Here is a 14,901-nt window from a genome sequence, read left to right on the forward strand (position 1 = left end):
TCCGAGATCTCGTAAATGACTTGGTAATTGATTGGGGGATCACTGCTGAGTACAGTGTGGAAAATCTAAAACCAAATGGAAAAGCAATTGAAGCCCCTGCCAGACTTTTTTTTCCCATCCTCAGACATGTCGTAAATGCATTAAATGTTGCCTGCTTTACTTCAAACTGCAGAATGTATTCGACCCTTTTGCAGCAAGATTACAAAATACTACTTGAAATCCTTGTACTGCAAAATTGTACAGTACATAATTTATGTATGCAAGTTGTACTCTTCCTGGATCTGTATGAGCTATGACCCCTCCCCATGCACGACTACAATTTTGCAAATGTTAAGACCACTGATGGAATGCTCCTACTATTCTATAACTTAAAGTGATTTTTTGTAAGGATGTAAGAATTATATAACATGACAATTAACATATAGTCACAAGATTTCAAATGTAACATTTGTGCTTGGCCATAACATCTTGATGATCTCCTCACATGATCATGTCTGATGAAAGGCTAGGGTCCGAAACATCCCACGTGGTGATACATTTTATTAAATGTGAATTGGAGCAGCTTCTGGTGTGCAGACTTAATCTTCCTATTGACTGCGATAGAGCATTCAAACAGAGATGAAGCTTGTCAGCTCGACATGTATTAATTAGAGAAAAGAGACCTCAATGGCAAGGAAGCTTCTGACATTACATCACTTTTTGGAACAACCACTGAGTCCAGATGTGAATAATTTAATTTAAAGCAACACAATGTAGAAATTGAGTTTGGTACAACTGATGGGCCAACTGGCTTCTTTAATAACTGAAGGCTTGTGTGTGAACTAGTGCTGTAGAGCCATACGCATTGTTGTCGAGATGACCCTCAGCCTTCTGCCAGTTACGTACTGCAGTAAACAGGCGATAATAATGTGGACATGGGAGAGTTACCATTACACCTGTTGAAAGTATTTTTTCTGTGTTAACAATAAAATACTACTAATTAAAGCAGCATGTAAATGGAAACACAATGACAGTAAACAAATGGACTTAAATACTTGGTGCTGAACGACCTGTCTGGCTCAATAAAGCCCGTCATTGCACACTGTAAATTGTTTTCAAGGTTATATAACAGATGCACAACAACAAAAAAAGAAAATTTGCTATTTGTTAAGTGTGTTGCAAGATTTTGCTTTTATGTACTGGCAGTATCCCTGCTTTTCATCAGTTTTAGTTCATCCAAGAAGCCATAAACTGCACTGAAGGGTTTGCACATGAGCCAAATAACAGACACGCTGGGCCTGACCCAAAAATCTGTGCACAACAGCGCACACAGGATCCCTGCAACCTCAGGGCAAATATTTCAACTGGCTGCATGGTTACAAAACACCAGCTCCAATATGATGTCCACAATCAGTGTATTCACTGACATTTATTTCATGATGCCAACTGAAAATGAAATCCCAATAACCAATGTTGACAGTAACAAATAATAAAAATGTTCACATTATTAGTGAAGCTATTACAAACATCTATTGTATAACAGGAAAAGATAGTTTCCATCAGAAATGGAACAAGGTAACTCGTGAGCACATTTGATCTTATTGGATCATTGAAAAGGATCACTCAGAAACCGTTCTACTTTAAAGACCTGAAAAAAAACTGCAGACAAAATATTAACATATACAATTAAGTATTTTAGAAACTTTTCTGAAAAAACTCTGAATACTTCAGGGCTTCAGAAAGATTTAAAAAAAACAAACAGACAATCATATTCCAAAGGAGCGCGTCAAACTGGCATTATATCAAAGAATGCACTTTATTGGAAGATGTCTGAAAAAAAGGAAGAAAAAACCCGCAGTTGCATAGAATTTTTCAGATGATTTGAGCGAGACAAAATTTACAAGAAACATTTAAGAAATTACAGCTAGAAAAAAAATAAAAGATTTCAACCTAGTAAAGTTTAAAAAAATAAGATTTTCTTTTTCAATCTTTATCATGCAGAGATTTACAAATCATCAGAACCAGCTTGTAAAGTCTTACTGCTTCAACCTTCTCCTCTAAAACATCATGACAAAAAAGTTGATGAAAACACAATTTTGTATACGGAATCTAAATTCGTCTTAGAAATTGCACAATTAAAAACAGAACCATTCAAAGCACCATTGAATCTTAGAAAGAATAGTTTTATTGATGTCAGTTATACCTATTACCGTATATTTGAAGTCACTGACTTTTTGAGTGTTTCCCCTGTATCAAAACATCTCTTATAACCCCTGGCTTCGACGATTCTCTTCCATTATGTTGATGTTTTCCCTTTTCTGTCCTCAGTCTCTTCCTCTCCTCCTGTTGCCAGCTGGTAAAGAACAGAAAAGCGATTGAACGATAAATACATGTCAATCAGTCAATTGCACTGCATAAAAGTTTGGCTTAATAGCCTCGAGGAAACACCAAGCTCAGCATAGCAGGAAGTGACAACAACACACGACTCAGAGCCCACAGGTGGTACCTGCAGGGGAGGGAGGCTTCATGATCTGCTATTTATTAAACAAAGCAGCTGCAGCGGCACTAGCACCAAGCTTCAGCATAGCTTTTTTGTGCACATTGTGATGACAAGCAGAAGACTGTGCAGGGCACAATAGCCTTAAAGGAATAGTTCAACATTTTCGAAAATGTGTTTTTTTGCTTTATTGATAAGTCTGTAAGGTATATAAACTACATTTAGCAGCAAGTTATCTTAATGTAGCTCAGAGGCAGGAGACTAGGTTAACAGCTATCTTTGCTCTGACCAAACAAAATCAAACATTGAGCACCTCCAAAGCTTACTAATTTACGCATCAAACTTTCTGTGTTTGATATGATGTTTTACAGGGAAGTAGATGCAAGACTTTTTCTTGGCCCAATAAAGAAACTTCCTTGAGTCTCTGTAAGGATACCAGGCATCAGGTGGAGACTGCAGGAAGTAACCATGGAATATTTTGGAACATAATCCTTAGATAAGCATTCTTTTTTTTTTTTTTTGCAGATCAGAAATACGAGTTTAAAAGGTCATTTTTGACATTAAGGGATGCTGTAATTTTGCTAGCTTTTTCTCCCTGACTTTCACTACATATTTACCATACAGATATAAAAGTGGTTTTGATCTTCTACTGTGAGTCTTACTAAAAAACAAAACAAAAAAACTCAAATATGTGGAATTATTCCTTTATGTATCTTGCCATGATTGAAAGAGTGCGACTGATATATGATGCAGGAAGAGGAGTATACAATGTGAATACATGGCAGTGGACATGAGTTGACAGCCAGCTCACACACTGCTCTGCATTTGTTAAAAATGCAGATTTTTTTTTATCCTCTAGATGTTTTCATGTTACCTAAAACTCTTCTGGGAGGGTTTCTTCTTGAAGTGCCTTTTAGAGGCAAACAGACATGTAAGTCACAAACTGTTATTCATGATTCCTTTCCCCCGGTCACTGAAACAGAATAAACTCACCTTGGATTACTTTGCTAAGTCGCTCTGCATCAATATCAGCGTTCCCTTCAATGGCGGTAAAACCTGAAAGGTCAGTGCCTGAAGGAAATAGAGATAAATAACAACGATTAGATTATTACAATGATTACACATTCATAACAATAACATGTACTGCACATTGTTCCTAAACATGTTTAAACGTCTACAAACTCGAGTTATTTACACTTTACAAAGGAGTTGTTATGCAGAGATTCATCATCCGTGGGCAATAACTGTCACAAATCTAGGACAAACATGTTTATGACTTAATGCTTTAACAACTATAGCCATCCTGAAATGTGTGTGATCAATGCTGAAAGTAGTTTCTCTGACCTTCCAGAACAACATTGGTGGTGCCAGTGCTGACAGAGTATTGAGGACCTGTGGACAGACATCGGTAAAAATCAATAACTGAATGGAGAAGATAAATCATTAAAAAATATGAACAAATCTTTTTTTAAATGTACCTGAGACAACTCTAGTGACTTTGGTGACGACGGGTTGGCTTTCAATCCTCCTGGTGACCTTGGTGATGGTGGGTTCTCCTTGGATGACCCTGGTCACTTTGGTTACTTTAGGGACTAGAAAAGCAGAAGACTTATTTCACTTAACTGGCATCATAGCATGGCCCTTTGATACAGATAATTTTCCATTTGTATGCAGAAGTCATAACAAGTGGCCCTTTCACTGGATCTGAAAGGTTACTTTCAGGACAAAATGTGATTCATAATCAAAGACTTCTCATACCTTCTCACACAGATTTATGCACTGCTGACTTCCTTGTGAAATGTTATTTTTATATTTTTAGTAATTTATACTCAAAATATAAAAAAACACTATTATAATTCCTGTTGCTGAGTTGCCAGTAGCAAAATGATATGTTTCTTTCCATAAAACTTTGTACCTCAAATGCTGCTCTGAAATTTGTGGAATTATCTGGATTAAGAAGGAGTGTCTGTGATTTAACAGCTTGTGTCTCCATTTAACAGTCAGTATGATCCCTATTGTCTGTGAATTTCACAAATATAACTTCTTAGACTTGAATACTACTGATTAAGAATCACATGATGATGATAATACTATGTAATCATCATTACTGTACCTTCGCGGACGACAGTGACGATCCTTTCTAATGACAACAGGAGATATAAAGGCATTAATGACAGTAAAGAAGACTTTTATTGGATCTAAATTAAACATAACCGTCCGATACTTACTCAAAAACGTCAGGGGGATTTCCTGATATCTAAATCCTGAAATGTACTGTGAAAATAGGAAGAATAGCAGATTACTACCATCAAATAATCCTGTTAATAAAAAAGTTGCAGAAAAGAAGCCAAACATTATTGACTAAATATTAATAGAAACGAACTGACAAGCTCAATCAGAACCACTACATTTCAACATCCTTACTCAAAATCAAATTCTTAATGCTTTACACTGATTAGGTTTCAAGCAGGCTCATGTCGGCGAGTTACATAAGTTTGACTTTGGAAGCTAAAGGTGGGATAAAATAACCTAAAACAAAAACTGCACCCTGCCCTTTAGCCTTTCAGCTTTGATAGATAAGAAATAAATTGTGGACATGACACCTTGATCTGCATGTACGAGATGAGCCTCTTCAATAGCATGAGGAAATCCTGGCTTCCAACAGGGATATCTGGAAGAAAGCAGAGGGCGTTAACTCCAGCTGAGCCTTGACAACGGTTATAAAAACAGCGCAGAGGGTTCAGCTCATGAGATTAACAGAAACAACAGGAATCTAAAAAGCACATATTAACCACATGTTAAGCGCTGACTGGATGAAAACTGTACCTGCAGGATACAAGACTTGGTTGATAAAGTGAATGACTCCATTTGAGGCCATGGTATCAGATTCAGGGACTTGGACAGTATTGACTTGCATTGTGTTGTTAGCCTGAGGGTGACAGTTAAAATTATTCAACTGAGAAATCCCACAAAATAAGAGACTTGAATGAACCTGTACCTTAAATATGAGGAAAAAGCAGACAGTAAACTGCTTTCATTATCTTATTGAAGTCACTGAGTTCAAAACGCAGATTTTATCAGACCATAATATATGACGCCACCATAAATTTACTGAAGGATTATTATACTTTTATTCCTTTTAACTTAAAGTGAACAAAAGATACGAAGCTCGAACTGCTCCAGGTAAAGTTCTTTTAAGGATAACAGATGTTTAGTCTCACTGCATTATATACTTACAAACATCACTTTGAGGTTGCTGCCCTGGAAAGATTTAAGAAGGTTTGTAACACCAGCCTCCAAACCACCACCGATAAAGACACCATTATTGATGTGATAAAGGAGGAGGGTTCTGAGGGCGTTTATGTCACCTGAAATACAGAGAGGTTTACAGGTAAACTCTGAATCTATTTTGTGCCATCCATCAAACACATGAAACAAAAAAGGGAGTCTGGGATGCTTACTCTTCAACAAATCCATGTCACTTGAGCTCAAACTAGCAAAAGCCTTGTCGCTTGGAGCGAACAGAGTGTAGTCTCCCTCCTGTCTCAGCAGGTCAGTCAAGCCAGCCGCTTCCATCAAAGACAAAAAGATCCTGCAGAACAAAGACAAGAACAGTAAGTTGCCTGTTAGAGAAACCACTCAGGACGGTCATTGCAACAGCATAATTTTTTCATTCCCATATGTTCCACATGTATTTAATGGAAAGATTAAAACAATATGTGGCTGAGTTTTACGCTGCATTTTAATACCATATGTTTCTCTTACATTGTACTTTGAACTCACTTGAACCCTCCGTTTTCAGTCAGAATCTCAATCATGTTTTTTTCCGCTGGTTTCAACAGAGTCCTCATGACATGGAGGGCCCCATTGCTTCCTTCTTTACTGCCTCTGATCAAACAGGAATTCTCAATGCACACAGCCTGCAGAAATCATCCAAAATGTAATGGCAGGGGATTAATGTTCTGTCTCAAAGACACAAGGATTGATGGTCAAATAATCCAGGGGTATTGCATATAATGTGTGTTTCATGGCACTCAGCCAACATTTTCGGGCAAAACTTCAGAGAAGAGGACGCACTGTGCGATAGACGAAAACCCTCAGAGTTTTTCCTCCAAGCGTCTCCAGGCGCTGGCCATTGTACAGCTGTCCCAGGACAATCTTATTCTTCAAGACGTGGCTCTCCAGGATAATCCTGAGCAACCTTTGATCCATCGACATCACTTCATCTGAAGCAGAAAAAATTGTTTTACATTACAATTAGTGAACATATCTGCACCATTGCACTAAATATAAAATGTGTTCTCTTTAGAAATTTGAAGTTTTCTTTTTCACTATTTTGGCCATATGTTTCCTAAAGCCGGCAGCGACAGCTCTAACTGTGAACAAATCCACATGTGCTCTCAGTGACCTGATTTACTGCACAGTTCTTAAGGTCATTAGACATGATTTGTAGGTTGCTGAACATGAAAGAATTTATGCTTTGAATGTAAACTTCCTGTAACATTCAGCTGTTGCTGCTTTTTGCATTCCTCACACCCATTTAAACCATGTGCCGATAAAGATAAAAGTATTCTCCCTCAATTAATTACACATTCTTGTTACAGAAACAAAACATCTCCACTCCCTCAGGGGAAGCTCAGGAATGTTTTGTGGAAGAGAGGGTATTTGGTGTTATAAGGAATGAAGCATATCTCCCAATAAATCACCACTATATCTCGCTTTCGATATTTACATCTATTTTTATTCATGAGTCAGCATGCAATGGGAACAAATATTTCCCTTAATTCCACATTTTAAGTAAGTGTGGTTTAACCAAGTATCATATTAAGCCAGCTGCAGAGAGGAAAAGAGAGAACATCTATGATGTAATGATCAGTACATGACTCACCAGTGAAGGCAGCATTGAGAGGAGCCAGCAAAGTGTACTCCGTCTCTGCTTTCATTTCAGTAGACAGACCCAGCTCGGACACCATGTCACCAAAAGTTGACTGAGAACTTCCGACCAGTTCCATCACTTGCTTGGCTTGAAGGGCACACAACATCCCAACACTGTTAGCATACAGTTAAATAAAGGGCCACTAGATATGCACAAGATCGAAGAAATAAGATGTGAGTTGTACCTGAGTCTGGCATGAGTACTTTGTCGATAAGATGGATGACACCGTTAGTGGTGACAATATCCTTCTTGAGCACCATCTTGACGCCGTTGACTGTTAAACTTTCGCCATCACAGCCAACCTCAATGTTGTTGCCCTCCATTGTCTCATGAGACGTTCCAGCCATGATGGCCTCAGAGCACTGAACCGAGTTCAGGAGGTGGAATTTCAGAAGAGCTGAAAATGGAAGTAATGTCTAAAATTATTGTGTTGGTAAGTTATACAGTGACATTTATTTCAATACTGTCGACATCATTGTACATGACAGATGGTCCTCAATGATTTCTTAAGAATAAATAAAAGTAAAATGAAAAAAAAGAAAGCGAAGTAGAGCAGTTGTTTACAATAACTTTTTATCTTTGCATACATTGCAGCTGTATGAATATGGACGTAACACCCTGGGAACCTGAAGATCCCTTGGATCCCTATGGTCCTTAATAGAAAAGACTTGGAATTTTTTCACATTTCTTTTTAACTGTCTGTGAAATGGTGTGATTTCACATCATAGGGCAAGCTGTAGGCTAATAAAAAAGGTTGGGTAGTTGCCAATTTGCCGGGGTTGCTCGATGAAGCTGTTAACTAGTACACTGAGATGTGGTTGAAAGCGCTCTTACACTGACATCATGAGTCGAAGTTGAACAAGTGCGTATGTGCAGAAAAAAAGGTTTTAACGTCTGTGCTCTGTTCTGGCATCAGTGACGATTAGTATGTGTGCTATTCCCACGTGAAATATATATATATATGATTTACTGGTATTCCAGTCCTTTAAGATGTTAGCGCCAACAGGAGCAGCTGTTTCCTGCCTCCAAAAATGAGCTGGTGTCAAAAATATTGAGACTCTGAACATCTGTTTTGTTCCCCACGTTTTTTTTTTTTGAGGACTCAAAATTACAAAATATTCATATTGTAATTTCCCCTACTAGCATGAACAATTTAACTAAATTGTCAAATGATGTGTTGCATTGTTTATCTTTCCAACCACAATTTTACGAATAACTAGAAACCCGAGTATTATTTTTATTACTCTCTGACACAAAGTTTTTACAAACAGCTTGCCAATTGAATGCACTTTCCAGCTCTGTTGTGGCTTCATCTGTTTTATATTAGAAGACGTTGTACTCCCACTAAAAAAAGAATCCCTTAAATGGTGATTAAGTCTAGCAACCATCTTTCCAGTTAAAGTCTGTTTCTGATCCTTCATCATTAAAGATAAATATGGTGCTAGTTTTCCACAGTTAATATAAAGGCCCAGTTTTTGGAGCAATGTTTCAGACAACCTTGAGTGAACAAGTTTCTCAGAATATAAGTCTGGTTACCTTGAAGGGCCTTCGGGTCGCTCTGAATTCTCTCCAGCACATCACTGCCTAGACCGTCAAAGGCTTCGTTGGTGGGAGCAAAGAGAGTATATTGTCCTGCCTCACCAAGCTTGTCCAGCAGTCCAGCAGTTTGAGCTAAATCCTAGAAGGGAATTTCAAGCATTCATGGCACAATTTATATTCTTGGGCTCTTCTTCAAGTGATACATTTTTGCACATGATTCAAACATAATAAATCTCGGCAGCATTTTTGTTTCACATTTTTTCCAGCTACCATTTTGTGTGTACTCACACTCAAAGTTGTCAGATCATCGTTAACCTCGAGGACATCCTGGATCGTGTTGCCAACAGCGCTGATAACACGGTCAATGACATGAACAACTCCATTGGTTGCAACTTGATTTCCGTGGAGAATCCTGGCACAGTTTACAGTCACCACCTGCACACAACATGTACTTCAATGTTATACCATCGAAAACTGATTATAGGAGAACTGCAAGGGGTTTGCTTTCATATTACCGAATGGTTATACTTACCCCGTTGGAGTAATGGTTAATATAGAGACCGAGATCATTGTACATGGAGTTGACGGACATTCCATTTTTTAAATCTTTGGTCAAGAGGCGCTTGTTGGCCATGTGGTAGTGCAGAGCGTTGTACAATTCTATGTTCACATTACTGACCAATGCAGCTCTAACCTCCTGTTGGGTGAAGAGAGGGATTAAAACTTCTTTAAAAGAGAGGTGGAACTAGTTATTGTTGTTTCTTTACTCACCTCATCCAGTTCTTCCCAGGCTTCATTGCTTGGAGCAAAGAAGGTAAAAGACCCAGATCCCTCAATTTCAGGCCGAAGCTTAGAAATGTCAGAGTATTGTTGGGTTGAAGTGGCCTTCACCAGACCCAACGTGCCATACACATTGTCGATTGGGGCCACTAAGAGAAGTGAACAATAAGCACAGGTCTGTTTTTAAGGAATTAAAGGCTTGAAAACACAGACTGAACATGTGTTGATGATGCAAAAACACATTTTAGTGTATTTTAAAATAGCTCACAGCTGCTCCACAGTTGTTGGAGACAGCCTCATTTAACCTTTATGTGTTTATTTAATACAATAGCTAACACATTGTACCTGCAGGGCAACCTATTTCCACGCCTTCCATCTTCATGTACCCTGGGCAGCACTCATAAAGCACAGTCCTGCAGATCCAATATGGGTATGACATAAGTTAAGGCAAAGCCACATCTGAAGTTCATCTTTCTAAATAGTAGTGTACAATGTTCATACTGTATTTTCAGGTGAACCTTCATACAGCTTGGCTTAGTATAAACATGGCTTCATCATGATACTCATTTACATCATAACACCCACAGACAATGTAATCCAACAATAGTCTTGCTTTTTCTTTATTTTTCTTGTATTGTGACCTCATAAATCTGCAGTTATTAGAGTTAAACATTTGACTTGATCTGAAAAACAATACTATTCATTACTTGATGTTTTTCCCTTTCTCATGGAGACTTTTACAATAAACAGACAGACAATTGTTACTTCTTTTTAGATGAATTAGATAGAAATGAGAAGGGTTATTTTTGCTCTTGGGCAGACATATGGGAATCAGTGTATCCTCTCTGCTAACCATAAACCATGCTGGACACCATAGCCTGAGGAGGAAAGTAAAATTCAAAGTGCAGCTGCTACATATAAACATGACTATACCCCTTGTGTCAGCGTGTTTGAACATGTTGAAACTATAGCATTGTTTCCAGCTCTTGGAAACCAGAGATTAGGAAATGTACAATCACCTCAAATAGCTAATGGGTGTGCAACAATAAAAGACCCACAAGACCAAAAGAAACACTGCAGATGTGCCTGTATGGGGGGTAAACAAGTCCAGAGTTGGCTGAGAAGAAAATTACTGTTGGCTGGCAAGTTTTTATTGTCAGGAAACTCTAACAGTGAAAATGTTCCCCCTCATTGTACAGTTAAACATTATTAAGACAATCAAAACTAATAGCAAACACATTATCAAGTCCACTTTTTTACCATAACTTTAATTTATGTTACAAGTGAACGCATGTGATCACCATGAAACATTTGTGTCCCACAAGAAGAATCTGAAGTTGACATTTTGCAATCACTACACAGTGTGAGAAAACATAGAGTCTTATTGTTTTTAAAAAGTCTTGGAGACTTGTTTCTATGATTTTAGTGGGTTTTTTTATGGCTGTGAGCCACAGTCAATGCTTCAGACAGTGTACAGACAGAGGCCTCAGGGTCCTGGCTAACTGCACATCTTAAACAGATGAATTTGAATCAAAGTTGAATGGTGTTTGAGAGAAGAGGATGAGATCACTCCAGGCCTATTGGGGCACAGTCAGCAAAACCTTCGCTACATTGCTCTCTCACACTGAGGGATTGTGTCTGGCCACGGATTCGGAAACTTTTGACTTGTCAGCATCTCTATAAAATAACTGCTCCACCAAGATTCATGATAACTTTGTAAAACGTTACATGAAAATGTGTGGTTTTATTCCAGCTTGACCGATCACTAATAGGCAGTTTGGTTGTACAAAATATTGTTTGGAGACAAAGCTCCTCTGGAAGCAAAAATGATCTTTTTTGTTGAATCAAACCCCGGTCAGGGTTTAAAAGAAAACAACTTTGACTAGCTTGATACTGTTAGATTGAACAATGGTTGCCAGAAACTACTGTAATAATAATAAGAATTGCTTTTACGCCCTGATTGGTCTATTTGTTTGAACATAGAGACTAATGTTAAAGCTGGATGTAGTGGTGTCAAATTTAAAAGTGTTTATCCAAATTGCTCGTCCTGAAATCAGCTCAAATGGTGTACACTGAATCTTGTTATCATGCCACTAAACTGATTCTCATAATTCTAGGCTGGAACAATTGAATAAAATTCAATTCTTAAGACTTTTTTTTAAATGAAATCAATTTCCAATTTGAGAGAGCATTGTGTATACATCATGAGAAGCTAAGCCTAGCCAGACAGTTTAGCTTGACTTTGGCAAAGTGTGAGCACAGTGGGCAGGCTGAACATTTGTGTGTGAGAGGGAGGGGGAGAGACTGTAAAATAGGCATGGCGTCTGTCCATGTTTAAGCTCAAAAGTGCTGAGAGGGCTGGAAGAATAAGAGAAAAAGAGCTTGTCCAAATGATTGAGGGAAACGCTTTTCCATTCATGAATACAGTCAACATTTTGCAGCCACATCACATACTGGAATCAGTGGTTCACCACTGTGGCATTAGACGATGGTCAGGCTTCCTAAGTTATAAAAAAAAAAATCCAGTTTATAGGACAGAATGGGACATTCTTCATTACAAAGGATTTAGGGCCGCTTCGATAAATGTGTTTTTCATTTTAAGCGGTAGTTTGATTTAAAGTGAGATAACAGATGTCAGTCTCTATGGAAACGTTCAAGTGAAAACCCTTTAAAAAAGCAGTGGAAGTGGAATGCAAGATAATACTCTCAAAAACATATAGGAATGATACTCAGTCAGTTCAACCCATCAATCATTGAATGTGCTTGTAATGATCATATTTGATCTAGAACAACTTCTCCTTTCGGAAACACAAAACAGCACTCACGCTTTCTTTCCACAGATGGTACCTTTGTACCAGTTACGGCAAGTGCTGAAGTACTTCTTCTTGGTCCCCATGACTTGCTGGAGCGCACAGAGATTGGGTCTAGTGAGAATGAAGGGTGACAAGGCAAGGCAGTATTAATTAACAAGTTTAACACATGAGATTTTTTGGAAACTAGAAAATGCTACAAGGTTTTTTTTAACAACTTCTGAAACAAGTGTTTAAGGTTGAATAATTATTTTTGCAATGAAACTCCTGCTTCAGAATCTGAATGCTGATATAAAATAGGTGTGGTTGATTTTTGTCATGAATTCACAACAATGACACTGTTGATTTCCACCTTTTCAAAGTGAATTGACTGAACAACAGATATTTATAAAACGTGTGAATAAATTAAAATTAGCGGAAATCAAACATTTAAAAAAAATTGAAATCAATAAAGTACAAGAAATCTTTTTTTTTAATGTTCAAAGTTAAAGATATTTGCATGCAGAATGAAAAAAAAACACATCACAAGGGTATAAAAAAACCCTTTAAAATAACTGTGATGCAAAAATGGATAAACTTACCCTTGTTTTCTTGCTCTGATGCGACTGTGGGCAACGATTTTGTCATAAGCTGAAGAGTCAGCTTTGTCAAATGTAGAGAGCACAAAGAGTGCAAAAGCAGCTGCAAAAAGGAGCTTCATCCTTGATTCCTTTGCCTGCTCTTCCAGACCCAGAGTAACGGGAGAAGACTCAGAGCAGGAGTTTATATAGCATGAGTCTTACCCTCCACTCAGGGAGGATGGTAACATTTATGGACCACCCAGTACCTCTCAATAACTTCATTTTATGTGTAAATGTACAGGGATTTGTCATTGTTTTTGTAATCATTAATACTAATTATATATACAGTATATACATGAATATATATTCAGGGTCAGGAAGTGAAAATTTGTTTGAGAGTGCACACATGTTCATACATTTCTCATAAAGGAATGCAATTAAGTCATTCTTGTTCATTTCACTTGTTTTAACAATGTTCAAGAAATGTAAGAAAAAAAAACTTAACAGTCACAGCATAACGTCAACACTTAAGATTAGAAAACAATTATAAAAAATGTTGACATTGAATTGAAAACAAGTTCAATAAGTGGTACTTAGCAAAAAAAAAAAAAAAACTTAAACAAAAGGCTTTAATAAAAACAAACCTCAGTACACTGCTACAAAGGAAAACGCAGCATATTGTTGAGATCCCGGGAGCTGCCACATTAAGAGACAAATAAAATAAGCAGATGGGATACAGAATCTCATTCATCATCCCTGTTAAAGTGTCATTTTTTTTGAACTGCAAACAAGAAAGCATTGCATAATCTCTGCTGTGAACAAATGCCAGAACACTTATAATATAAATATTTCAAGATGGAGTTGCTCCACCTAGTGGTGGGAAGGAGTGGGTGAGAGTGACTAATTCAGCACCATTTTCTCATAGTCATTGTCAGAGTTGATCTTGAGGCAAATTACTTTTTAAAGTCAATTTGAGAAGCAGAAAAAAGGGTTATTTTAAATTGGGATTGAGAGCTTTGTTTTCTGCTGTAATTCTAAAACATTAACTTGTTACTGGTATCTCGTCTAATTAAATCGGGACAATCTTTTGCTATGTTGTAAAATTTACTAATTGCTGCCACACACTCAAGCTCTTAAACTTATTCAGGTTGGAAACACATTTAAAATTAAAAACAGAAGTACTAATTGGCTCAAACTACAATCACAACACTCGAGAGATTATCGTCTGTGAAAAACACACATGGTTTCACAACTGTTTAAGATTATTATTGTGAGATTCTACAGCCGGACAACAGGTGTCCTAGATTCAAATATGCTTTTGTTACAAGATGGTCCTTAATCTTTTCAATAAATGTGATTGTGCCACAGTTAAAAGACTGCATCTGTATATACTTACCGTATACTGATACTGAAACCTCGAAAATTTGATTCTAGCTGTTGTTAAACATTAACACTAGAAGTAGTTGCTCACAACTTACCCAAGTGGCATCACGAAAATATCCCTCTGGCCACAGTCAGGATTCAATACAGAGAAGATTTGAAACAGAAAACCAAAGAATGTTCTTTGGTGTGTGTTTTATATATTTGTATGTTTAACCAGCATCCCAGTAAGTTTAAAATGAAAAAAAGGCAAGATGAAATGTAATTGGCCTAAGCTTTCAGAAAAGCACTTACACATAAAACCTAGCACAACCTGGACTTTACATGTCTCCAATCCCAAAGACTGGAATACATTAACTTTACAATCTTGACATTCCAACATGGAGCCAACATTTCACCCTGAGTGCAACACGGACTGTA

The 14,901-nt window shown here is 37.5% G+C and overlaps 1 protein-coding gene across 2 annotated transcripts; it reads right to left on the reverse strand.

Annotated features, from left to right (window-relative positions):
• Nucleotides 1–1,377: 1,377 nt before the first annotated feature.
• postnb (periostin, osteoblast specific factor b) lies at nucleotides 1,378–13,267 on the reverse strand. Of its 2 annotated transcripts, XM_079353674.1 has the most exons (22): nucleotides 13,123–13,267; nucleotides 12,557–12,655; nucleotides 10,077–10,144; nucleotides 9,723–9,880; nucleotides 9,484–9,648; nucleotides 9,240–9,386; nucleotides 8,949–9,090; nucleotides 7,597–7,809; nucleotides 7,365–7,499; nucleotides 6,554–6,702; nucleotides 6,260–6,396; nucleotides 5,938–6,068; nucleotides 5,714–5,844; nucleotides 5,303–5,405; nucleotides 5,080–5,147; nucleotides 4,705–4,750; nucleotides 4,590–4,616; nucleotides 3,955–4,068; nucleotides 3,821–3,868; nucleotides 3,470–3,547; nucleotides 3,351–3,386; nucleotides 1,378–2,332 (listed from the first exon to the last, which is right to left on the reverse strand). In XM_079353674.1, the coding sequence occupies exons 1-22, from the start codon at nucleotides 13,239–13,241 to the stop codon at nucleotides 2,304–2,306; spliced, it is 2,343 nt and encodes a 780-aa protein (XP_079209800.1). In that variant the 5' UTR covers nucleotides 13,242–13,267; the 3' UTR covers nucleotides 1,378–2,303. The 2 variants fall into 2 exon arrangements, with proteins under 2 accessions (XP_079209800.1, XP_079209801.1); XM_079353675.1 differs by lacking the exon at nucleotides 3,351–3,386.
• Between the last annotated feature and the right edge of the window lie 1,634 nt (nucleotides 13,268–14,901).

Source organism: Symphodus melops (assembly GCF_947650265.1).
Source record: "Symphodus melops genome assembly, chromosome: 10".
NCBI classification, from domain to species: domain Eukaryota; kingdom Metazoa; phylum Chordata; class Actinopteri; order Labriformes; family Labridae; genus Symphodus; species Symphodus melops.